The sequence below is a fragment of the Bos javanicus genome, chromosome 7 (assembly GCF_032452875.1).
Source record: "Bos javanicus breed banteng chromosome 7, ARS-OSU_banteng_1.0, whole genome shotgun sequence".
NCBI lineage: Eukaryota > Metazoa > Chordata > Mammalia > Artiodactyla > Bovidae > Bos > Bos javanicus.
The window spans coordinates 7193184-7219181 of NC_083874.1; the positions used below are offsets into that span (position 1 = coordinate 7193184).

At 40.6% G+C, this 25998-nt stretch overlaps 2 protein-coding genes across 2 annotated transcripts; both read right to left on the bottom strand.

Annotated features, from left to right (window-relative positions):
• Nucleotides 1–1121: 1121 nt before the first annotated feature.
• Nucleotides 1122–6777, bottom strand: LOC133251780 (olfactory receptor 10H4-like; the record flags this gene model as incomplete). The annotated part of the gene is made up of 2 exons (XM_061424571.1): nt 1122–1769; nt 6739–6777. Coding segments are annotated over 2 exons (687 nt in total), but the record flags the coding sequence as incomplete, so codon positions are not given.
• A 7532-nt stretch (nt 6778–14309) lies between these two features.
• LOC133251781 (olfactory receptor 10H3-like) lies at nt 14310–25812 on the bottom strand. Its single transcript, XM_061424572.1, has 2 exons — nt 25791–25812; nt 14310–15274 (listed from the first exon to the last, which is right to left on the bottom strand). Exons 1-2 carry the CDS (start codon nt 25810–25812, stop codon nt 14310–14312), a joined length of 987 nt encoding a protein of 328 aa, XP_061280556.1.
• Nucleotides 25813–25998: the final 186 nt, after the last annotated feature.

Genomic DNA, 25998 nt, shown 5'->3' on the forward strand with positions numbered 1-25998 from the left:
AGATGAATTTAAAAGATTCCCATTCACTAGTTCATTCTCTTTTTCTTTCCACCTGCATTCTGACCTACTTCACTCAGCTCAGCTCAAGACAGAAAACCTCTGGTAGGTCTATCCATTCCAGAGATAATATGGAAATGTAAATTGCAGACCATTATCTTGGAAACATATAGTGTTCTTGTTTCACATGTGTTGTAACTAAGATGATGACAATTAAAAGACATTGGAGGGAACTTCTCTGGTGGCTCAGATGGGAAAGAATCTGCCTGCCATTCAGGAGACCAGGGTTCCATCCCTGGGTCAGGAAGATCTCCTGAAGAAGGAAATGGCAACCCACTCTGGTATTCTTGCCTAGAGAATCCCATGGACAGAGGAGCCTGAGGGCTCCAGTCCATGGAGTCATAAAGATTCGCACATGACTGAGTGATAACACACTGTCCCTGGTGGCCCACTGGTTAAGACTTTGCCTTTCCAGTGCAGGGGCTGTGGGTTTCAACCCTGGTCAGGGGGCTAAGATCCCACATGTCTTGCAGCCACAAAATCAAAACATAAAATAGAAGCAATATTGTAAAAACTTGAACAAAGACTTTTAAAATGGTCCACCTCAAAAAAAATTTTTTTTAAAAAAACATGTAACACAGTGCTTCATACATAAAACTGCTTAGTGTTTGGGTGGTACTTACTGGGCTGGCCAAAACACTCCTTTAGGTTTTCTATAACATCTTACAACCATTTTGGCCAACCCAATATTATCAGCTTCACAGTTATCTTTTTATTTTTATTTTATATGAAAATCTTCTCTTGCTTGCCCATTCAAGACAATCCACCTGCATCTGTGCCTCCACACCCATCTGATGCTCCCCATCTGCTTATAGATAGATTACCATTCTAAGGCATAGATAATGAGACAGATTTTATCACATGAGGTATAAAAAAGAGATCATGATGGCTCAAGTCTATGCAAGAGGGAGACAAAAAAATTGAGGCAAAACAAATATCCAGTATGTATCAAACTCTATGAAGTGTGGGTATACTCACAAACCTATATCCTTACAACAGTTCTAAGGAGATAGACATTATTATACCAGCCCTTTGTTCATATTTCTCCACCACCCAGCTGGCCATTAGAAGCCTAGAGAAGAGAATTTTCTGTGGAAGCTTCTCTGAATGGCAATCTTCAGCTCCTTATTCCTCAGACTGAATATGATGGGGCTAAGAAAGGGGGTGAAGACTGTGTAGGTGGTGGCCAGCAGAGTGTTACTGTCCATAGAATGGGGGTCCTTGGGCTTGAGGTAGATGATGGAGGCAAAACTGTAGTGCACGACCACTATGGTGAGGTGGGAGACACAGGTGGAGAAGGTCTTGTGCCGGCCCTCAGTGGACGGGATCCTCAGGATGGCAGCCACGATGAAGACATAGGAGAGGAAAATGAGGAATAAGCACCCCATCAAGGCTGTGACACAGACCAGGATCACACCCATGGTTACAGAGGCTGTCTCCTTCCCACAAGCCAACTTCAAGAGGGCAAACACATGACAGCCATAATGGTGAATCTTATTAGACCCGCAAAAGGTGAGGTGAAAAACTATCAATGTCAGTATCATCCCCATGACTGAGCCACCAGCCCAGCACCAGGACACAAGACGGGCACAGTCATGGGTGCTCATGAGCATGTTGTAGCGCAGGGGGTGGCAGATGGCCACGTAGCGGTCATAGCCCATGATCATGAGCAGGAAGGAATGGGTGAAGCCAAACATAAAGGATTCATAGTAGGATATAACCCAGTAAAATCTCCAGGTAGTAAAAATAATATATTATGATCATGTAGCTTTGATTTATCCTATTAATGACAAGGATGGTTCAACATCAGAAAATCTATCATGTGATTCACTACATGAATAAGCTATAAAAGAAAAATCATTTATTTATTACTATTCCAAATAAGGCAGGAATAATGTTCTAATATTCAACTTTTATTCACATTAAAAAAAAAAAAACTCTTTTGACCATGTGGAAAGGTGACTTTCATAGCTAGATTAAGAATATATACTATGAAGTCCAAAAAAGAGAGGATATATGTATACAGGGATCTTCTTGATAGCTTAGATGGTAAAGAATCCACCTGCAATGCAAGAGACCCAGTTTCAATACCTGAGTCAAGAAGATCCCTTGGAGAAGAGAATGGCCAGCCACTCCAGTAATGTTGCTTGGAGAATTCCATGGACAGAGGAGCCTGGTGGGCTATGGTCCATGGGGGTCATGGAGAGTTGGACATGACCAAGCAACAAACACTTTCACTTCTTCATATGTACACATACAGCTGATTCACTTTGCTGTACAGCAGAAGCTATAATAACATAGTAAAGCAACTGAATTCCAATAAAAATAAGTTTAAGAAGAGAAAATATACCATAAAGACAGCAAGTAGTATACTAACGGGGAAACTAGATGCATTATTTTAGGATCAAGAACAAGCCAAGCATACTTACTGTCTCTGCTGTTCTTTAACATGGAACTGAAAGTCATGAGGGGTGCTACAAGGAAAAAAAGAAGATACATAAGGATTGGAAGGGAAGATCTGAGCATCTATCTAGAAAAGATAAAAGAATAAAGATGTAACATGTTAGAACAATTAGAGATCAGAAGGCTACAATAAAGAAAGGTCAACTTCCAAAGATTCATGATCTTTCTCATAATATTATATCTAATAATCAAAGTATACAATTTTAGTTAAAATTAAGATAAAACTCCCAAAAGCAACAGCAGCTATACAGAAACCATTCTCAAGCATTTTGGTCTCAGGATATCTTTACACTAAAAAATTACTGAGGCCCCTAAAGGGGTTTTGTTTGAATGAATTGTAACTATCAATTGTTACTATGTTAGAAATTAAAACCAAGAATTAAAAATATTTAACTATTAGTACATTTAAAACAACACTAATAAAACTAGCACATGCTAATTTAAGTAACATTTTTTAGTCAAGTAACATTTTCAGAAAAACTTAAGAGTGCGAAGTGTGGCTTTGTTGCACTTTTTTTCGAATACACCTTATATCTGCCTTGTAGGAGACAATTTGATTGCAGTGTCTGCTTCTTCATTCAGTCTAAAACATTGTTTTATTTGAAGTAGATGATAAAAAACATTCTAACTGGTTGAATAAGGATCTCACAGACCCGCAGAGAAGTTGTCAGGGACCCCCAGAAGTCTTCACATCACACTCGAAATATAACTGTTACAAAACAGCTTGAGTTAACCAGAAATGTAAATACTCCAAAGACTTGGGTCTGAGAACCACTGACCCACAAACTGCAAAGGGCACCTATATAGGGTGAGAGCTAAAGACTCAGATGGACAAACTGAGAAGACCTCAGGCAGCCTCTTGAGATGGAGTTCTTCCCTAACGACCTTCTCCCCAGGACTGACCTCCATCCCCAGGCTGGGCAATGCTTCCCACAACTGTAGGGTTCTTCCTTCCTACCATTCCCTCGAGGTCTCCCTCAGCCTGGCCTGCCTTTTCCATGAAGTGGCCAGTAGGGAAGGGCAGAAGAATCTCTGCTGCTTGATGCTATCAATGGTACCCATAGGCCGGGGTGGGATTGGATCTCCTAGAGCAGATACTGCCTGCTTATTTCTGCTGTAGCCTTTCCTGCTGGCTGCTCCTTAGGGTCTCTTCAGGATACCAGCCTAGAAGATCTTTCCTTAGAGTCTGGAGAGGCTGGGAGGGGCCACAAGGGATCTTCAGGGACTGCTGCCTCTAAATTTCCTCCAAATATCCACACACAAAAAGACTCCCTGCTTTCTGTATTCCGAGAAATCTCAGCCCATGTTCAGGGCTGAGAAGCTCCTAGGCATTGAGGAGACTAGGTTGGACACAGATAATGTCATCAACTTGGGATCAAGGAAGGGTCAGAGGTATGGCGGGAGCTGGAGAAATCCCAAGTGGGAATCAGTGACTCTGCCCTGGGGTGAGGGCAGCTGGAGGGCTTCCCAGACAAGGGTAATTGAGAGCTGAATCTTGGATACTGGTTTCTCTTGGGCATTTTAAGTGTTCAACATCTCTGGTCAAATTGGATCATCTTACTTCTCTTCTCAATCAAATTACACCCTATTCCCATGGTCCTGGTGACCTAGTCACATAGTCTGACATTCACATATGTGTCCTTGTTATATTATAAGACACAAATATTTGGGGTTTTGGTGTTGTCCTTGGTCTCTGACCCTGTGATAAGAGTGTCTTTTGTATGCTAATGAGATGACTGGTGGCTGTGGGTTTATCCTTATAAAATGTCTTTTGTTTGCAACTCAAATATTTGACCTCATCTTTTAAGTTAACTATTTACATTCCACAGAGGAATGTGAATTCCTGGGTCCTCAATCATATATCCTCCAAAATCAGCATGGGAGTGAAACAGATATAGAGGTCCATAGGACTCTATTTATTCACATGTTATGTGACCTCCACCAACATTTCCTTTGTGCATAATGAAGATACCTGTAGGTAGCCTCTGATCTCTCTTTGTGCCATCTTCAGATAGCCCTCTGAGATTTAAACACACTACCCAAAAGATACAACTTTAACACAGTAATGAGACATGTATGTGTTACTGAAAGTTAATATTCAGAAAATGAAGATCATGGCATCTGGTCCCATGACTTTCTGGGAAATAGATGGGAAACAGTGGAAACAGTATTAGACTTTATTTTTTGGGGCTCCAAAATCACTGCAGATGATGACAGCAGCCATGAAATTAAAAAACGTTTACTCCTTGAAAGGAAAGTTATGACCAACCTACATAGCATATTTATTTATTTATTTTTAATTTTATTTTATTTTTAAACTTTACATAATTGTATTAGTTTTGCCAAATATCAAAATGAATCCACCACAGGTATACATGTGTTCCCCATCCTGAACTCTCCTCCCTCCTCCCTCCCCATACCATCCCTCTGGGTCGTCCCAGTGCACCAGCCCCAAGCATCCAGTATTGTGCATCGAACCTGGACTGGCATCTCGTTTCATACATGATATTTTACATGTTTCAATGCCATTCTCCCAAATCTTCCCACCCTCTCCCTCTCCCATAGAGTCCATAAGACTGTTCTATACATCAGTGTCTCTTTTGCTGTCTCGTACACCGGGTTACTGTTACCATCTTTCTAAATTCCATATATATGCATTATTATACTGTATTGGTGTTTTTTCTTCTGGCTTACTTCACTCTGTATAATAGGCTCCAGTTTCATCCACCTCATTAGAACTGATTCAAATGTTTTCTTTTTAATGTCTGAGTAATACTCCATTGTGTATATGTACCATTGCTTTCTTATCCATTCATCTGCTGATGGACATCTAGGTTGCTTCCATGTCCTGGCTATTATAAACAGTGCTGCGATGAATATTGGGGTACATGTGTCTCATTCCCTTCTGGTTTCCTCAGTGTGTATGCCCAGCAGTGGGATTGCTGGGTCATAAGGCAGTTCTATTTCCAGTTTTTTAAGGAATCTCCACACAGTTCTCCAGAGTGGCTGTACTAGTTTGCATTCCCACCAACAGTGTAAGAGGGTTCCCTTTTCTCCACACCCTCTCCAGCATTTATTATTTGTAGACTTTTGGATCGCAGCCATTCTGACTGGTGTGAAATGGTACCTCATAGTGGTTTTGATTTGCATTTCTCTGATAATGAGTGATGTTGAGCATCTTTTCATGTGTTTGTAAGTCATCTGTATGTCTTTTTTGGAGAAATGTCTATTTAGTTCTTTGGCCCATGTTTTGATTGGGTCATTTATTTTTCTGGAATTGAGCTGTAGGAGTTGCTTGTATATTTTTGAGAATAGTTGTTTGTCAGTTGCTTCATTTGCTATTATTTTCTCCCATTCTGAAGGCTGTCTTTTCACCTTGCTTATAGTTTCCTTTGATGTGCAGAAGCTTTTAAGGTTAATTAGGTCCCATTTGTTTATTTTTGCTTTTATTTCCAATATTCTCAGAGGTGGGTCATAGAGGATCCTGCTGTGATGTATGTCAGAGACTGTTTTGCCTATGTTCTCCTCTAGGAGTTTTATAGTTTCTGGTCTTACATTTAGATCTTTAATCCATTTTGAGTTTATTTTTGTGTATGGTGTTAAAAAGTGTTCTAGTTTCATTCTTTTACAAGTGGTTGACCAGATTTCCCAGCACCATTTGTTAAAGAGATTGTCTTTAATCCATTGTATATTCTTGCCTCCTTTGTCGAAGATAAGGTGTCCATATGTGGGTGGATTTATCTCTGGGCTTTCTATTTTGTTCCATTGATCTATATTTCTGTCTTTGTGCCAGTACCATACTGTCTTGATAACTGTGGCTTTGTAGTAGAGCCTGAAGTCAGGTAGGTTGACTCCTCCAGCTCCATTCTTCTTTCTCAAGATAGCTTTGGCTAGTCGAGGTTTTTTGTATTTCCATACAAATTGTGAAATTATTTGTTCTAGCTCTGTGAAGAATACTGTTGGTAGCTTGATAGGGATTGCATTGAATCTATAAATTGCTTTGGGTAGTATACTCATTTTCACTATATTGATTCTTCCAATCCATGAACATGGTATATTTCTCCATCTATTAGTGTCCTCTTTGATTTCTTTCACCAGTGTTTTATAGTTTTCTATATATAGGTCTTTAGTTTCTTTAGGTAGCTATATTCCTAAGTATTTTATTCTTTCCGTTGCAATGGTGAGTGGAATTGTTTCCTTAATTTCTCTTTCTGTTTTCTCATTATTAGTGTATAGGAATGCAAGGGATTTCTGTGTGTTGATTTTATATCCTGAAACTTTACTATAGTAATTGATTAGTTCTAGTAATTTTCTGGTGGAGTCTTCAGGGTTTTCTATGTAGAAGATCATGTCATCTGCAAATAGTGAGAGTTTTACTTCTTCTTTTCCAATTTGGATTCCTTTTATTTCTTTTTCTGCTCTGATTGCTGTGGCCAAAACTTCCAAGACTATGTTGAATAGTAATGGTGAAAGTGGGCACCCTTGTCTTGTTCCTGACTTTAGAGGAAATGCTTTCAATTTTTCACCATTGAGGATAATGTTTGCTGTGGGTTTGTCATATATAGCTTTTATTATGTTGAGGTATGTTCCTTCTATTCCTGCTTTCTGGAGAGTTTTTATCATAAATGGATGTTGAATTTTGTCAAAGGCTTTCTCTGCATCTATTGAGAGAATCATATGGTTTTTATTTTTCAATTTGTTAATGTTGTGTATTACATTGATTGATTTGTGGATATTGAAGAATCCTTGCATCCCTGGGATAAAGCCCACTTGGTCATGGTGTATGATCTTTTTAATGTGTTGTTAGATTCTGATTGCTAGAATTTTGTTAAGGATTTTTGCATCTATGTTCATCAGTGATATTGGCCTGTAGTTTTCTTTTTTTGTGGCATCTTTGTCAGGTTTTGGTATTAGGGTGATGGTGGCCTCATAGAATGAGTTTGGAAGTTTACCTTCCTCTGCAATTTTCTGGAAGAGTTTGAGCAGGATCGGTGTTAGCTCTTCTCTAAATTTTTGGTAGAATTCAGCTGTGAAGCCTTCTAGACCAGGGCTTTTGTTTGCTGGAAGATTTTTGATTACAGTTTCAATTTCCATGCTTGTGATGGGTCTGTTAAGATTTTCTATTTCTTCCTCATCGAGTTTTGGAAAGTTGTACTTTTCTAAGAATTTGTCCATTTCTTCCACGTTGTCCATTTTATTGGCATATAATTGTTGATAGTAGTCTCTTATGATCCTTTGTATTTCTGTGTTGTCTGTTGTGATTTCTCCATTTTCGTTTCTAATTTTATTGATTTGATTTTTCTCCCTTTGTTTCTTGATGAGTCTGGCTAATGGTTTGTCAATTTTATTTATCCTTTCAAAGAACCAGCTTTTGGTTTTGTTGATTTTTGCTATGGTCTCTTTTGTTTCTTTTGCATTTATTTCTGCTCTAATTTTTAAGATTTCTTTCCTTCTACTAACCCTGGGGTTCTTCATTTCTTCCTTTTCTAGTTGCTTTAGGTGTAGAGTTAGGTTATTTATTTGACTTTTTTCTTGTTTCTTGAGGTGTGCCTGTATTGCTATGAACTTTCCCCTTAGGACTGCTTTTACCATGTCCCACAGTTTTGGGTTGTTGTGTTTTCATTTTCATTCGTTTCTATGCAAATTTTGATTTCTTTCTTGATTTCTTCTGTGATTTGTTGGTTATTCAGCAGTGTGTTGTTCAGCCTCCATATGTTGGAATTTTTAATAGTTTTTCTCCTGTAGTTGAGATCTAATCTTACTGCATTGTGGTCAGAAAAGATGCTTGGAATGATTTCTATTTTTTTTAATTTACCAAGGCTAGCTTTATGGCCCAGGATGTGATCTATCCTGGTGAAGGTTCCATGTGCGCTTGAGAAAAAGGTGAAATTCATTGTTTTGGGATGAAATGTCCTATAGATATCAATTAGGTCTAACTAGTCTATTGTATCGTTTAAAGTTTGTCTTTCCTTGTTAATTTTTTGTTTAGTTGATCTATCCGTAGGTGTGAGTGGGGTATTAAAGTCTCCCACTATTATTGTGTTATTGTTAATGTCTCCTTTCATACTTGTTAGCATTTGTCTTACATACTGCGGTGATCCTGTGTTGGGTGCATATATATTTATAATTGTTATATCTTCTTCTTGGATTGATCCTTTGGTCATTATGTAGTGACCATCTTTGTCTCTTTTCACAGCCTTTGTTTTAAAGTCTATTTTATCTGATATGAGTATCGCTACTCCTGCTTTCTTTTGGTCCCTATTTGCATGGAAAATCTTTTTCCAGCCCTTCACTTTCAGTCTGTATGTGTCCCCTGTTTTGAGGTGGGTCTCTTGTAGACAACATATGTAGGGGTCTTGTTTTTGTATCCATTCAGCCAGTCTTTGTCTTTTGGTTGGGGCATTCAACCCATTTACGTTTAAGGTAATTACTGATAAGTGTGATCCCGTTGCCATTTACTTTATTGTTTTGGGTTCGAATTTATACACCGTTTTTGTGTTTCCTATCTAGAGAATATCCTTTAGTAATTGCTGGAGAGCTGCTTTGGTGGTGCTGAATTCTCTCAGCTTTTGCTTGTCTGAAAAGCTTTTGATTTCTCCTTCATACTGAATGAGATCCTTGCTGGGTACAATAATCTGGGCTGTAGGTTATTTTCTTTCATCATTTTAAGTATGTCTTGCCATTCCCTCCTGGCTTGAAGAGTTTCTATTGAAAGATCAGCTGTTATCCTTATGGGAATTCCCTTGTGTGTTATTTGTTGTTTTTCCCTTGCTGCTTTTAATATTTGTTCTTTGTGTTTGATCTTTGTTAATTTGATTAATATGTGTCTTGGGGTGTTTCGCCTTGGGTTTATCCTGTTTGGGACTCTCTGGGTTTCTTGGACTTGAGTGATTATTTCCTTCCCCATTTTAGGGAAGTTTTCAACTATTATCTCCTCAAGTATTTTCTCATGGTCTTTCTTTTTGTCTTCTTCTTCTGGAACCCCTATGATTCGAATGTTATAGCGTTTAATATTGTCCTGGAGGTCTCTGAGATTGTCCTCATTTCTTTTAATTCGTTTTTCTTTTATCCTCTCTGATTCATTTATTTCTACCATTCTATCTTCTAATTCACTAATCCTATCTTCTGCCTCTGTTATTCTACTATTTGTTGCCTCTAGAGTGTTTTTAATTTCATTTATTGCGTTATTCATTATATATTGACTCTTTTTTTATTTTTTCTAGGTCCTTGTTAAACCTTTCTTGCATCTTCTCAATCCTTGTCTCCAGGCTATTTATCTGTGATTCCATTTTAATTTCAAGATTTTGGATCAATTTCACTATCATTATTCGGAATTCTTTATCAGGTAGATTCCCTATCTCTTCCTCTTTGGTTTGGTTTGGTGGGCATTTATCCTGTTCCTTTATCTGCTGGGTATTCCTCTGTCTCTTCATCTTGTTTAAATTGCTGAGTTTGGGGTGTTCTTTCTGTATTCTGGCAGTTTGTGGAGTTCTCTTTATTGTGGCATTTCCTTGCTGTGTGTGGGTTTGTACAGGTGGCTTGTCAAGGTTTCCTGGTTAGGGAAGCTTGTGTCGGTGTTCTGGTGGGTGGAGCTGTATTTCTTCTCTCTGGAGTGCAATTAAATTTCCAGTAATGAGTTATGAGATGTCTATGGTTTTGGGGTGACTTTGGGCAGCCTGTATCTTGAAGCTTGGGGCTGTGTTGCTGTGTTGCTGGAGAATTTGTGTGGTATGTCTTGCTCTGGAACTTGTTGGCCCTTGTGTGGTGCTTGGTTTCAGTGTCAGTATGGAGGCGTTTGATGAGCTCCTGTCAATTAATGTTCCTTGGAGTCAGGAGTTCCCTGGAGTCAGGGTTTGGACTTAAGCCTCCTGCTTCCAGTTATCAGTCTTATTTTTACAATAGTTTCAAAACTTCTCCTTCTATACAGCACCACTGATAAAACATCTACATTAAAGATGAAAAGTTTCTCTACTGTGAGGGTCAGTCAGAGAGGTTCACAGCGTTACATGGAGAAGAGAAGAAGGAGGAGGGAGTTAGAGGTGACCCAAATGAGATGAGGTGGAATCAATAGAGGAGAGAGTGGGCTAGCCAGTAGTCACTTCCTTATGTGCACTCCACAACTGAACCACTCAGAGATGTTCACGGAGTTATACAGAGAAGAGAAGAAGGAGGAAGGAGACAGAGGTGGCCAGAAGGATAAAAGGGGGGATTGAAAAGGAGGGAGACAGATCCAGCCAGTAATCAGTTCCCTAAGTGTTCTCCACCGTCTGGAACACACAGAAATTCACAGAGTTGGGTAGAGTAGAGACGGGTTAGGGAGGAGACTCAGGCGACCTGGTGGAGCAAAAGGAGAGTCCAAAGGGAGAGAGAGCAGTCAAGCCAGTAATCTCGCTCCCTAGTGAAAAATGCGTCCTGAAGATTGGGTTCTTAAAGGTACAAAATTGGTAACAAATACATAGAAGCAAAAATTTAAAATCTAGAGTAGAGTTTGGAATTTCAAAAATGCGATGTTAAAGAAAAGAAGAAGGAAAAGAAAGAAAAAAGGAACAAAGAAAAACAAACAAGGTCGTGAAAATTATAAAGAAAATACAGGTACAAAATTGATAACTAATACCAAAAAGCAAAAATTAAAAATCTAGAGTAGAGTTTGAAATTTCAAAAATACAATGTTAAAAAAAAAGGAAGAAGAAAAATAAAGAGAGAAAACAAACAGACAAACAAAAACAATGTTGCAAAAATTATAAAGAAAATACAGGTACAAAATTGATATCAAATACCAAAAAGCATAAATTAAAAATCTAGAGTAGAGTTTAGCATTTCAGATATACAATGTTATATAAAAGAAGAAGAGAAAGAAACAGAGAAAAAAAAAGCCACAGAAATTATAAAAAAACTATAGGTACAAAATTGATAACATATACCAAAAAGCTAAAATTAAAAATCTAGAGTAGAGTTTGGAATTTCAAAAATACAATGTTAAAGAAAAGAAGAAAAGAAAAAAAAAACAAGGTCAAAAAATTATAATATATATATATATATATGAAGTTTGCTGAAGAAGAAAAAAATAGGTTTTTTTTTTTTTTTTTTTTGCAAAGTAATAGGTTATAAAAGTGAAAATTAAAGCTACAATAGAGGACTTAAATTTTTTTTTAATTAAAAAAAAAAAGAAAGAAAGAATGATCATAAAAATAGTAAAAATATATCTAGGACTTTCTCTGGTTTTGTTGTGAGTATTGTGGGTTCAGTTCATTTTTGGCTAGTTCCTTGGTCCGACTTATATTTCTCATGATCTATAGGCCCCTTCCTATGTAGTCTGTAGTAACCACAGGGTTTTAATCTCTGAGGCGTTTCCCTCTGTTATAACTTCTTCTGTTTTCTGGTCTCTTCAGTGTCTGGTTTCTGCCCTGACACAAAGGGGATGGTGGAGGACACTTTTTTTTTTTTTTTTTTAGGCTCACTTGTTCAGTCGCGCTGTGGGGAGGGAGGGAGGGATGCTGCAAACAAATAACACTGGCGTGCGCTCGCAGTGCCTCAGCCACACTGGGTCTGCCCCCGCTCACGGTGCGTGTAGCCTCCCTGCCCACATTGCTCGGGCTCTAGGTTGTTCCGCCGGGAACAATCTGAGGCCAGCCCTGGGCTGCATGTACCTCCCAGGTCCAAGCTGCTCAGGTTCAGGCACTCAGGTAGTCCTCAGAGGCGCAGACTCAATTGGGCCTGCGTTTTGTGCTCTTCCCAGGTCCGAGCAGCTCAGGTGATGAGGTGTTTTGTGAGCGCCAATGCTGCGACTTATCGCCTCCCCACCACTTGGTTATCTGGGTGTAAAACCGGCGCACTTTCTCAGGCAGATGTTGACCGTCCAGACCCCCAAGAAGTTTTAGTTAGCAAAGAAGCCTGCTTACAGTTTTATAGATAATGTCTCTCTGGGGCTGCGATTGCCCCCTTCCGGTTCTGGCTGCCTGTCACCGGAGGGGGACGGTCTGCAGCCGGCTATCTCTGTCCAGTCCTTTGTTCCGTGCCTGGGCCTGGTGGTATCTTAGCTTAGGGCTGGCTTTTCTTGTGCTATATATCCCACAGTCTGGTTTGCTAGCCCAAATTATTTCACTCAGATAGCGCTCAGGGTATTCAGGCCAGATTCTTGCTCTAAGCGATGCAGCCCGTGCTGGGCCTCCCTGCCCAGCCCCCGCTTGCCAATGGCGTGTGCAGGCATCTGCGCTGCTTCTCTGCTGGGGGAGTTACCGTAGGGGTCGCAATCTGCGAGTTTTAATTGTTTATTTATTTTTTCTCCCTGTTAAGTTGCCCTCTGTGCTTCCAAAGCTCGGCACAGATTCGGCAGTGAGAAGGTTTCCTGGTGTTTGGAAACTTCTCTCTTTTTAAGACTCCCTTCCCGGGACAGAACTCCATCCCTCCCTCTTTCGTCTCTTTTTTTGTCTTTTATATTTTTTCCTACCTCCTTTCGAAGAGTTGGGTTGCTTTTCTGGGTGCCTGATGTCCTCTGCCGGCATTCAGAAGTTGTTTTGTGGAATTTACTTGAAGTTTAAATGCTCTTTTGATGAATTTGTGGGGGAGAAAGTGTTCTCCCCGTCCTACTCCTCTGCCGTCTTGGCTCCTCCTACATAGCATATTTAAAAGCAGAGACATTACTTTGCCAACAGAGGTCCGTCTAGTGAAGGCTATGGTTTTTTTCCTGTGGTCATGTATGGATGTGAGAGTTGGACTGTGAAGAAGGCTGAGCGCCGAAGAATTGATGCTTTTGAACTGTGGTGTTGGAGAAGACTCTTGAGAGTCCCTTGGACTGCAAGGAGATCCAACCAGTCCATTCTGATGGAGATCAGCCCTGGGATTTCTTTGGAAGGAATGATGCTAAAGCTGAAACTCCAGTACTTTGGCCACCTCATATGAAGAGTTGACTCATTGGAAAAGACTCTGATGCTGGGAAGGATTGGGGGCAGGAGGAGAAGGGGACGACAGAGGATGAGATGGCTGGATGGCATCACTGATTCGATGGACGTGAGTCTGAGTGAACTCCGGGAGTTGGTGATGGACAGGGAGGCCTGGCGTGCTGTGATTCATGGGGTCGCGAAGAGTCGAACATGACTGAGTGACTGAACTGAACTGAACTGGTGTGGGAAAAAGATTTCTGTAAGACATGAGATAACAACACGCTTTTAACATGTGTACGTGTGTACCTAAGCGTCGATGCCTCTTCCTTTCTCCTTCCCTCTATCACCCTTCTTTGTCCTCTAAATCACTCTTTCTTTCTTACTTTTCTTCCCTCCTCCATTTTTGTTTCTACTTCTTCTCTCTCATAGCCCTATAAATCATAAACAATTTCCATGAAGACAAATAATTTATTCTTTTTGCTTTTACATTTTCATAGGTAAAAAAATAGTTATAAAACACTGGACATGGTGCTTGATATAGAGAAAATTTTCAATGTTTGTTGGTTTGTATAATTATTTTCTGTTGTTGTTTTTTATTTTATATTGGTGGGTAAAGAGAAAAATTAAGTCTTTTCTTGCTTGTCCATTCAGAAAGAACCATGGGCATCAGGGCCAACACTCATTCATGGGATGCTCCCTACTTGACCATAGATACATGTTCTAAGCCATAGATGATGGGATGGAGTTTATCACACAGTGTCATGAAAGAGTGGTGCCAGAAGGACTGCCAATGGAGGAAAAATAAATAGCTAGTATGGAATGTAGATATTTTAACACATCTGAATGCTTACCATAGTTCTATGGAGACAAATATTATGATCCTAGCCATTTTCTTCACCACCCAACTGGTCATCCGGAGTTTAGAGAAGAGAATTTTCTGCGGAAGCTTCTCTGTATGGCGTTCTTCAGCTCCTTATTCCTGAGACTGAAAATGATGGGGCTAAGAAAGGGGGTGAAGACTGTGTAGGTGGTGGCCAGCAGAGTGTTACTGTCCATAGAATGAGGGCCCTTGGGTTTGAGGTAGATGATGGAGGCAAAACCGTAGTGCATGACCACTATGGTGAGGTGGGAGACACAGGTGGAGAAGGTCTTGTGCCGGCCCTCAGTGGATGTGGTCCTCAGGATGGCAGCCACAGTGAAGACATAGGAGAGGATGACGAAGAATAAGCACCCCATCAGGGCTGTGACACAGACCAGGATCACACCCATGGTGACAGAGGCTGTCTCCTTTCCACAGGCCAACTTTAACAGGGCAAGGACATGACAGGAAAAATGGTAAATCTTATTAGACCTACAGAAAGTGAGGTGGAAAACTATCAGTGTCGCCATCATCCCCATGACTGAGCCTCCAGCCCAGCACCAGGACACAAGACAGGCACAGTCACAGGTGCTCATGAGCACGTTGTAGTGCAGGGGGTGGCAGATGGCCACGTAGCAGTCGTACCCCATGATCATGACCAGAAAGGAGTGAGTGAAGCCAAATGTAAGGGAGAAGAACATCTGGCTGGCACAGGCCACAAAGGTGATGGAGCGGTGGGTGGAGAGCATGTCCGCCGGCATGCAAGGGGTGGCTGCAACAGTGAACAGGATCTCGGAGATGGAGAGGGCACACAGAAAGAGGTACATGGGGGTGTGGAGGCTGTGCTCCCTCCAGATGGTGCCCATGATGAGCAGGTTCCCCAGCAGTGTGAACAGGTACATCAGCAGGAACAGCAGGAAGAAGGCGGGCAGGAGATGCTGAGGGAAGTTGGAGAAGCCAATGAGGATAAATTCAGACACTGTGCTGAAGTTCTGACCAGGTGAGGATGCTGCATCTGGGGAGATCAGAAGCAAGATGAATGCCCAGTGGTTAAAACAGAGTTTCTAAATTAGGTTAAATGATAATTGAAGACTTCTGTACTATATAACTACCTTCTTAACTTTTCTGGGTCTGAAAATTTTCATCAGTAAGTGGAATAAATCATAATGGCTGTTTCATTCCATAATGTGATAAAAATAAAATGAGATTAGTATATTCAATGCTGAAGACATAGTTTAGCTTCTGGGTTTTCCACAGTGATGACAACATGAAAAGTTTTCTCTTTTTGGAGGCATTGAAGACAAACATGGATGATCAGGATCATATTCTCTTGAATAATGTGCCTGTTGTAGGAAATACTTATCTGGTTCTCAAGGCTGTAAAATGTTTTTCCTCTCAGAATCTTTGTCTTTTAATTGAGAATTTATTACATTCGTATTTATTTTAATACTATATTAATGGAACTGTTTTTTCTGTGTTGTTTCATATTGATATTTACTATACTAAATGAGTTGAACAGAAAAGTTTGAAAATAAATAGATGGAAGACTATATGCCAGAAAAAATGTACCAAGTGACAGCTGAGGCAGTAATTTTGAAAACAGACAAAATGAAATTTAAAGAAACAGTAATTATCTTCCATTTACAATTGCAACTCAAAGCATCAAGTTTCCCTGGAGAAATCTTCTGAGAAAGAAACCAAGCTTAGGACATCTTGTGCCAGTGTGAAAGGAAACTTTCAGTGAGTAATGGCTTAATGTGAAATGCATGCCAGAACCAGATTGCAAATGTGCCCACTAAGCTGATTGCCAGAAAGAAGGATCATTGTACAAAGAATGGAGGAACAAGCTAAATGACACCACGAAGATGCAATCAGACAAATCTAAAGATGGAACATGCTACAGAACAATTGATTTTGTAATGTAGATATCACTCTCACTAAAGAATATGGAAAATTCAAGGGACATAACAAGCACTTTTAATATACAGTCCTAGCTTGGATACTAGTTTAGATGAGCCAGTGTAAACTAATTTTAAGGCAACAGAGGAAATTTTCACTATGTTATGAATGAATAGTTAGGTGTAACTACTGTGAGATCATTATTAACTTAATTATTGAGCAGGCCAAAAAATTTATTCAGGTTTTTCTGTAATATCTTATGGAAAAACCTGAATGAACTCTTTGGCAACCCAATATTAATTTTAAATGTGATCTTGTGATTTTGTGCATGATGAAAAGCATTCTTAGTTTAAATGCAGACTGAAATTAAAAATTACAGAGACACACACACATTCAGACTTCAAGAGAAAAAGAAAATTATTTTATTAAGTATAGAAGAACATCATAATGATTGACTTAAATATCACTAATCTATGTAACTATGTACTTTGGAATAGGAAGTGATAAATAATCAGCATAATTTCAGTGAATAGATATAAACAGGAAAAGATAAATCAATATGAGATAGATAGGTACAATATGTAGCTAGATTTTCTCAAAGTATAGAAAGGTAACTTATGAATTATTAATTAGAATGCAATTAATAATATTTATAAATGGTGGCTTAGTAAAGAATCTGCCTACAATGTGTGAGACTTGGGTTCTATATCTGGGTTGAGAAGATCCCCTAGAGAGGGCATGGTAACCCACTCCAGTATTCTTTCCTGGAGAATCCCCATGGACAGAGGTGCCTGGCAGGCTACAGTCCATGGGATTGCAAAGAGTTGGACATGACTGAGTGACTAAGCACATAACAGCATAAATTAGTTATTGGATATATTTAGACTCTTAAATAAAGAGAGAGTAAACAGTTTCTTTAAGAGTTCAGGGAACTTTTACAAAAACTGAACTTGTATATAGGACATAAAGACATTTTCCATGAATTTCAAGTATAAAAATGAGGTAGATTACAGTGCATTAAAAGTAGACATTGTTGTTTAGTAGCTTCTTAGATCCACTGTGTTTGGAAGCTAAAGGTTGTATTAAATAATACTTTGTAACAGTAGTAAAATGTAAAGTAAATTTTAATACTTTATAAAATTTTATATTAAATAATTGAAGCATATAATTGCAAATTTTAAACTAAATTTGTACTATGAAAAAATACAGGAGGCAAGAATATACAATGGAAAAAGACAATCTCTTTAACAAGTGGTGCTGGGAAAACTGGTCAACCACTTGTAAAAGAATGAAACTAGAACACTTTCTAATGCCATACACAAAAATATCACAAAATGAATTAAAGATCTAAACATAAGACTAGAAACTATAAAACTCCTAGAGGAGAACAGAGGCAAAACACTCTCTGACATACATCACAGCAGGATCCTCTATGACCCACTTCCCAGAGTAATGGAAATAAAAGCAAAATAAACAAATGGGACCTAATTCCACTTAAAAGCTTCTGCGCAACAAAGGAAACTATAAGCAAGGTGAAAAGACAGCCTTCAGAATGGGAGAAAATAATAGCAAATGAAGCAACTGACAAACAACTAATCTCAAAAATATACAAGCAACTCCTAAAGCTCAATTCCAGAAAAATAAATGACCCAATCAAAAAACGGACCAAAGAACTAAATAGACATTTCTCCAAAGAAGACATACAGATGGCTAACAAACACATGAAAAGATGCTCAACATCACTCATTATCAGAGAAATGCAAATCAAAACCACTATGAGGTACCATTTCACACCAGCCAGAATGGCTGCGATCCAAAAGTCTACAAATAATAAAAAGAATACTTTTGAATCAGTTCTATTGACATGGATGAAACTGGAGCCTATTATACTGAGTGAAGTAAGCCAGAAGGAAAAACACCAATACAGTATACTAACGCATATATATGGAATTTAGAAAGATGGTAACAATAACCCTGTGTACGAGACAGCAAAAGAGACACTGATGTATAGAATAGTCTTATGGACTCTGTGGGAGAGGGAGGGGGTGGGAAGATTTGGGAGAACGGCATTGAAACATGTAAAAGATCATGTATGAAACGAGATGCCAGTCCAAGTTCGATGCACGATACTGGATGCTTGGGGCTAGTGCACTGGGACGACCCAGAGGGATGGTATGGGGAGGGAGGAGGGAGGAGGGTTCAGGATGGGGAACACATGTATACCTGTGGTGGATTCATTTTGATATTTGGCAAAACTAATACAATTATGTAAAGTTTAAAAATAAAATAAAATAATAAAAAAAAAAAGAAAGCAGTGCTACAGATACACAATGAGGTATTACTCAGCCATTAAAAAGAATGTATTTGAGTCAGTTCTACTGAGATGGATGAAACTGGAGCCTATTATACAGAGTGAAGTAAGCCAGAAAGAAAAACATCAATACAGTATACTAACGCATATATATGGAATTTAGAAAGATGGTAACAATAACCCTGTATTCTGCTGCTGCTACTAAGTCACTTCAGTCGTGTCCGACTCTGTGCGACCCCATAGACAGCAGCCCATCAGGCTCCCCGTCCCTGGGATTCTGCAGGCAAGAACACTGGAGTGGGTTGCCATTTCCTTCTCCAATACATGAAAGTGAAAAGTGAAAGTGAAGTTGCTCAGTCTTGTCCGACTGTTAGCGACCCCATGGACTGCGGCCCACCAAGCTCCTCCATCCATGGGATTTTCCAGGCAAGAATGCTGAAGTGGGATGCCATTGCCTTCTCCGATATATGAGACAGCAAAAGAGACAATGATGTATAGAACAGTCTTTTGGACTCTGTGGGAGAGGGAGAGGGTGAGATGATTTGGGAGAACGGCATTGGAACATGTATAATATGATATATGAAACGAGTCACCAGTCCAGGTTCGATGCAGGTACTGGATGCTTGTGGCTGGTGCACTGGGATGACCCAGAGGGATGGTATGGGGAGGGAGGAGGGAAGAGGGTTCAGGATGGGGCACAGGTGTATACCTGTGGCAGATTCATGTTGATACATGGCAAAACCAATACAATATTGTAAAGTTAAAAAGTAAAATAAAATAAAAGGAATTAATTAAAGAATTCTTGGATTATCTAAAAAAATAAAAATAAGTCTTTATAATACTTAATGAACACTAGTTATGGTGATTCTGTTATACACAGCAACAAGTGTAATTATAAAACACAAGTATTAATTAGACAAAGTAGCCAAAGTTAAAGGAAAAGAAAATATGTGTATTTATGTTTAAGTTGAAGGGCTTCCCTGGTAGCTCAGCAGGTAAAAATCCACCTGCAATGCAGGAGACCCTGGTTTGACCTCTGGGTTGAGAAGATCCCTTGGAGAAGGGATAGGCTACCCACTTCAGTATTCTTGGTCTTCCCTGGTGGCTCAGACAGTAAAGAATCTGCCTGCAATGCAGGAGACCTGGGTTCAATCCCCACGTTGGGTAGGAGGAGGGCCCAACTGGAGGAGGGCATGACAACGCACTCCAGCATTCTTCCCTGGAGAATCCCTTAGAGGAGTCTGACCGCCTGTAGTCCTTAGGGTTGCACAAAGTTGGATATGACTGAGTGACTAAGCACATGCACACACACATTTAAGTTGAAGAGTAAACTATACCTCATTTGTCCTAAAGTTGAATTCAGTCCTTCTTTATAAGTTGAGCAGTAAAAACCTCTCATGTTAACATGAAGTGTGAGGATGTGGAAACAAGTCCAGTCAAACTGGGGAACCCTGAGCAGCCTCCTTTGCAGAATATACAGCAGGTTGCCTGTTATTCTTCACATATGTTATCTCAATACATACGTGAATGAGCCTCACAAAGAGGGATCACGGCAGTAAAATCACACCCACTGCATCTGATAGAGGGGAGACTGAAGCTCAGGATGGTTGTATGACTCATTCAAGGTCACTCAACTTAGGCTTCCAATGTTTGTCTTTCCATCCAGCCCTTCACACATCACTTTACTGCAATATGATATATCCACCTCTTAGAATGGGCTTCCCGGGTGGCATTAATGGGAAAGAATCTGTCTGCCAACAGAGATGCAAGAGACATGGGCTTGACCCCTGGGTGAGAGGATGCCCTGGAGAAGGAAATGGCAACCCCCTCTAGTATTCTTGCCTGGAAAGTCCATGGGCACAGGAGCAGGGAGGGCTACAGTCTGTGGGAGTGCAAAGAGTGGCACATGACTGAAGCACTCATGCAACCTTCACACTTAGAGAAAAGTTGAAATAAGAGAGTCGCCGTGTGGTAAAGAATCTGCCTGCAATACAGGAGACCAGGGTTTGATCCCTGAGTCAGGAAGATCCTCTGGAAGAGGGCATGGCAACCCACTCCAGTATTCTTGCCTGGAGAATCCCTTGGACAGAGGAGCCTGGTGGGCTAGTGTTCATAGGGTTGCAGAATGAGACATGACAGAAGCTCCTTAACACACACGCATGCACCTGTTGGGATGGCTCAGAGAGTTAAATAACGTCCTCTATGTAGGGCACTGACCATGATTGGCACACAGTAAGGACCCAGTAAATGCCAGCTTTCAAAGATCTATTTAATAGTTACCTATGGCCTTCTGGGTCTCAACTCTTGTACTAGTTTTGAGAGTACAGAGATCGATCTGTTGCTAGTCTCTCTCTTTGAAGAGTTTCCATGGTGCTTAGTGGCAAGACACACAGAGAAATGTCAGAGCTCTCACCAAGACATGGACCAGGTTCTAGTGTTAGTTAGTGTGTTATTCACTCAGTCGTGTTTGACTCTGTGACCCCATGGGCTGTAGCCGGCCAGGCTCCTGTGTCGGAGGAATTCTCCAGACAAGGATACTGGAGTGGGTTGCCCTTCCCTTTTCCAGGGGATCTTCCCAACTATTTCTTCCTCCAGGGGGTCTCCCTGACCCAGGGATCGAAGCCTGGTCTCCTGCATTGCAGGCAGATTCTTTACTCTCTGAGTCACCAGGGAAGCCCAGACCAGGTGCTAAGGGCCATCAAAAGAAGTGTGACTGCAGCTTGGGAGCATCAGCCAGGTTGTCCTTCATTCCTGTACTCCAACAGCTCTCACAAGTGACCCCTTCAAAGGACACTTGGGACTTTCTGGAGACATTTTTGATTGTTACAACTGGGGGAGGGGGAGATGTGCTATAATGTCTAGTGGGTCAAGGCCAGGGATGCTGTTCAACTTCCTAGAATGCACATCGACTTAAAAAATAGTCACAACCTAAAAGTTGAGACTTAGGTTTTATTTTGGAAGACACTTGCTCCTTGGAAGAAAAGCTATGAAAAACCTAGACAACATATTAAAAAGGAGAGATATTACTTTACTGACAAAGGTCCATCTAGTCAAAGCTATGGTTTTCCCAGTAGTCATATATGGATGTGAGAGTTGGACCATAAAGCAAGCTGAGCGCTGAAGACTGATGCTTTTCAAATGTGGTGTTGGAGAAGACTCTTGAGATTCCCTTGTACTGTAAGGAGATCCAGCCAGTCCATCCTAAAGGAAACCAGTCCTGAATATGCATTGGAAGGACTGATGCTGAAGCTGAAACTCCAATATTTTGGCCACCTGATGTGAAGATCCGACTCATTGGAAAAGACCCTGATGCTGGGAAAGATTGAAGGCAATAGGAGAAGGGGATGATAGAAGATGAGATGGTTGGATGGCATCACTGACTGGATGGATGGACATACATCCAGATGGACATGAAAGCTCCGGAAGTTGGTGATGGACAAGAAAGCCTGGCAAGCTGCAGTCCATGAAGTCGCAAAGATTTGGACACAACTGTGTGACTGAATTGAATAGATTGAAGCCCGGGAGGCAGCATCTCAAGTAGCCTTGAGCGAATGACTCAGTGGAGGTGAGGGGAGGATCCAGGTTATATAGTTTATATAGAAGTTTTGTAACAAGGGCAGGTAGTGGGAACATCAAAAGATTACTATTAATTAAAGAAAACCAAATATCCCAAGTTAAGGAATTCAGGGCTTTTCTGTGTGTGGGAAGATACTGGGCTCACTGAAATCTTTCGTTTCATAGGCACCTCACCTATCTCGGGCCAGTTTCCTGTGTGTTTCACATGCCTGCACTCCCATGGGGCTCACTGTTGTTGTTTTTCAGTGACTAAGTTGTGTCTGACTCTTTGTGGCCCCATGGACTGCAGCACACCAGGCTTTCCTGTCTTTCACTATCTCCCAGAGTCTGCTCAAACTCATGTCCATTGGGTTGGTGATGCCATCCAAACATCTCATCCTTTGTCTCCCCATTCTTCTCCTGCTCTCAATCTTTCCCAGCATCAGGGTATTTTCCAATGAGTCGGCTCTTTGTGTCAGGTGGCCAAAGTACTAGAACTTCAGCTTTAGCATCAGTCCTTCCAATGATTATTCAGGATTGATTTCCTTTAGGATTGACTGGTTTGATCCTCTTTCTGTCCAAGGGACTCTCAAGAGTCTTCCCCAGCATCACAACTAGAAAGCATTAATTCTTCAGCACTCAACCTTTATGACCCAGCTTGCACATCTGTACATGTGAGTTCCTACAGGGCTCACCGTAGGAAACGGGTATAGTCTGATGGCTGCTAGAAGGTATTCTTCTCCTTCCAGAGTGCCTTTAGGGCTCACCAGCTCACATTGGAGGGCTGCAATTGCCAATGATTGTGACCTCCTTGTTTACTGATATGGCAGGAAATAGTCCATCTCTTGTACAGAATAGACCCCACTGCAAAGATGAGCCAGCTTCAGATGTCAGCAGTGCCAAGGAGGATAAACCCTGCAGTATTTACTTAACAAGTGCTTCCCAGGCGGCTCATTGGTAAAGAATCCACCTGCCACTGCAGGAGACGTGGTTCAGTTCCAGGGTTGGAAAGATCCCCTGGAGAAGGAAATGGCCCACTCCCATATTCTTACCTTTGAAATCCCATTGACAGAGGAGCCTGGCAGGCTACAGTCCACGGGGTCTCAAAGAGTCGGACATGACTGAAGTGACTTAGCACACACTCAAGGCAAAGTCACTATAGTAAGGTTAGGACTAGGTGCAAGCAAATCTCCTTGACAACTAAATTTAAGGGACCACCACACAATTCAGTGGCCAAGAAAAATCACATTTCATGCAATATTTTTAAAAATCAAAAGTAATGTAAAAAGTTCACAATGAACAGAGTATGAGCATTTTAAATAAAGATGGGCTACAACTCTGCACTTTCATCAACCTGCCTCAGTCTTCTTACTCTGATCCAGCCCTTGGGGTCTAGAGCATGACTCTTAATTCTATGTACATCCACTAAGTTCAACTTCTTTGGTTGTTTTTAATTTGTAAATTAAATTAATACCGTGTAAAAATTCATAAATTTGTAAAGCAATTAATACAAAATATGGTAAATGAGTAAAAATACAGTTGATTAAATTTCAGAATGCAATGACATTAGTCAAACTAGAATGAGTTGATTTTTTTCTTTAGTGATCCCAGGGAAGCACACTGACCCTTCTTGGATATAATTCAGAAGTCACCTATGCTGTCAATTCTCTCATATTCACATAGTCTGATTCTTGCCCATTTCCCAGGATGATCAGTGTATTCTAAGATGTCTCCAGATTTGTGATCAGTCATGGAGCACTGACTATACCCCGGGGCTTGTGCTAGCCACTTAGTCATCCATTGTACATAACATTTTCAAAAGAGGCAGTCCTTACCATCTGGGACTTCTTCACAATTTATAGTAGAGACAAAGGATGTTTCCAAATATTGCTAGTGAACTAACATGATTCTTTCAATACAACCCAGGAGGCTGACTTTATAAAAGGAGTCAAGATTATTTTTAGATCAAGCAACTTTGTATTTTAACACAAAACTCTTTTTGTACTAATACACCTGCTAACAAAACCAAACACAAAAAGCATATAGCCTGTTTCATTAAACTTAAGACTTGTCTCTCCGGGCCCCTCATATCGGGTGTTTCTTCCTAACCGCCTGGGAGCAGCGTATTTTAAGCTTTGGCTACATTTCATTGATGTCTGCTAAAGTTGGTCTCTTCTTTCCAATCTAGGTTTTCATCCCTTCCTGGAACAGACTGGCCTCCCCTCCTCATAAGCCTAAGAAATGAATGCCTCTGAGCCCCAGCTCCAATTTAATGAATTCTGTTTTTTCCACTTAAGGGGCAAGCAGCTGATAGAGAGCCAAGTAGGTGCCACCTCTTGCTTATAAGGTGGCTGAATAGAGGTCACTCATTTTCTGCAGGCTCAACTCTATGCTGTTGTTGTTGTTTAGTTGCTAAAAGTGGTGTCCAACTCTTTGGGACCCCATGGACTGTAGCCCACCAGGCTCCTCTGCCCATGGGATTTCCCATGCAAGAGTACAGGAATGGGTTGCCATTTCCTTCTCCAGGGGATCTTCCCGACCCAGAGATCGAACAACCCAGGTCTCCTATATTGCAGGAGGATTCTTTACTGAGCCACCTGGGAAGCCCGTGGCTTAAACAAATAGCTCAATGTATCAGATTCTCATTTTCCTCCACTCAAAAATATGGGTAACAATAGATGTGGGTGTAACATATGCATGCGTGCGTCAGTCGCTCAATCGTGTTCAGTTCTTTGCAACCTCACAGAGTAGCTTGCCAAGCTCCTCTGTCTGTGGGATTTATTTTTCAGATAAGAGTATTAGAATGGGTTGCCATTTCCTCCTCCAGGAATCTTCTTGATCCAGGGATCGAATCTGTATCTCCTGCATTTGCAGGCAGATTCTTTACCTCCTGAGCCATCAGGGAAGCCCATAAATACAGATATATATGGATTTATTTTATGAGTTTGAGAAGCTAACATATATGAAATCCTACCACAATGTATGACAAACTGCAAGCACTCGTATATGATAGATATTCTTAAGATCCCTGTTTTAAAATCTCTTATGCCTCCAACTTGAGGTCTGGTCTCACTCCAAGTTAAAACTTTACATCCCATGGAAGGCCCCCTTCCTGGATCCTCAGTCATATCATCCTCAAACATCAGCATGGGAATCAGATAGATCTAAACTTCCCCTGAGTCCACCCCACATCCCCTGCCCCCTGCCTTTATTTTGGCTGTGTTTGGTCTTCATTGCAGCATGCAGGCTCCCTAGCTGTGGTGCATGGGCTTAGTTGCCCCAAGGCATGTGGGATCTTAGTTCCCTGACAAAGGACTGAAGCCAAGTCCCTGCATTAGAAGGAGGACTATTTACCACTGGACTACCAGTGAGGTTCCCCCCATAAGTCTTTTATTCACCAGTTGTGTGACCTGCACCCACATTTCTCATCTGCATAATGGGAGTGTCCAAAAGTAGCCTCTGACCTCTGCGCCTGTTTTTAGATAGCACTTTACCCTTGAACATACACCCCAAAGAGAAACAACTTATACACAGTCATGAGAAATTAATATTTTACTTAATGTATGTGCAAGAAAGGGGAAAAAGAATTTTCATAATATGTCAGCTAGAAACATCCTTTTAACATACTTTAGGTTCTTACTTAAGAACTGACCCTCCTGTTCTTTTTTCTTTCCCCCTCCTTTCTCTCTCTCCCTCCTCTCATTCACTCTATTTCTCTCCTATTTCACTCCCTCTTCCTCTCTAGTTCCCTTTCTAAATCCCTTACACATTCTCTCTTTCTTCTTCATCATATGCAATTAGACCTCTTACCAACATTTCATTCTATCTCTCTTTCCCAGATTTGACTCCATTTCCTATTTTACTCTATGAAGTGTGGGTATACTCACAAACCTAAATCCTTACAACAGTTCTAAGGAGATAGACATTATTATACCAGCCCTTTGTTCATATTTCTCTATACCACCCAGCTGGTC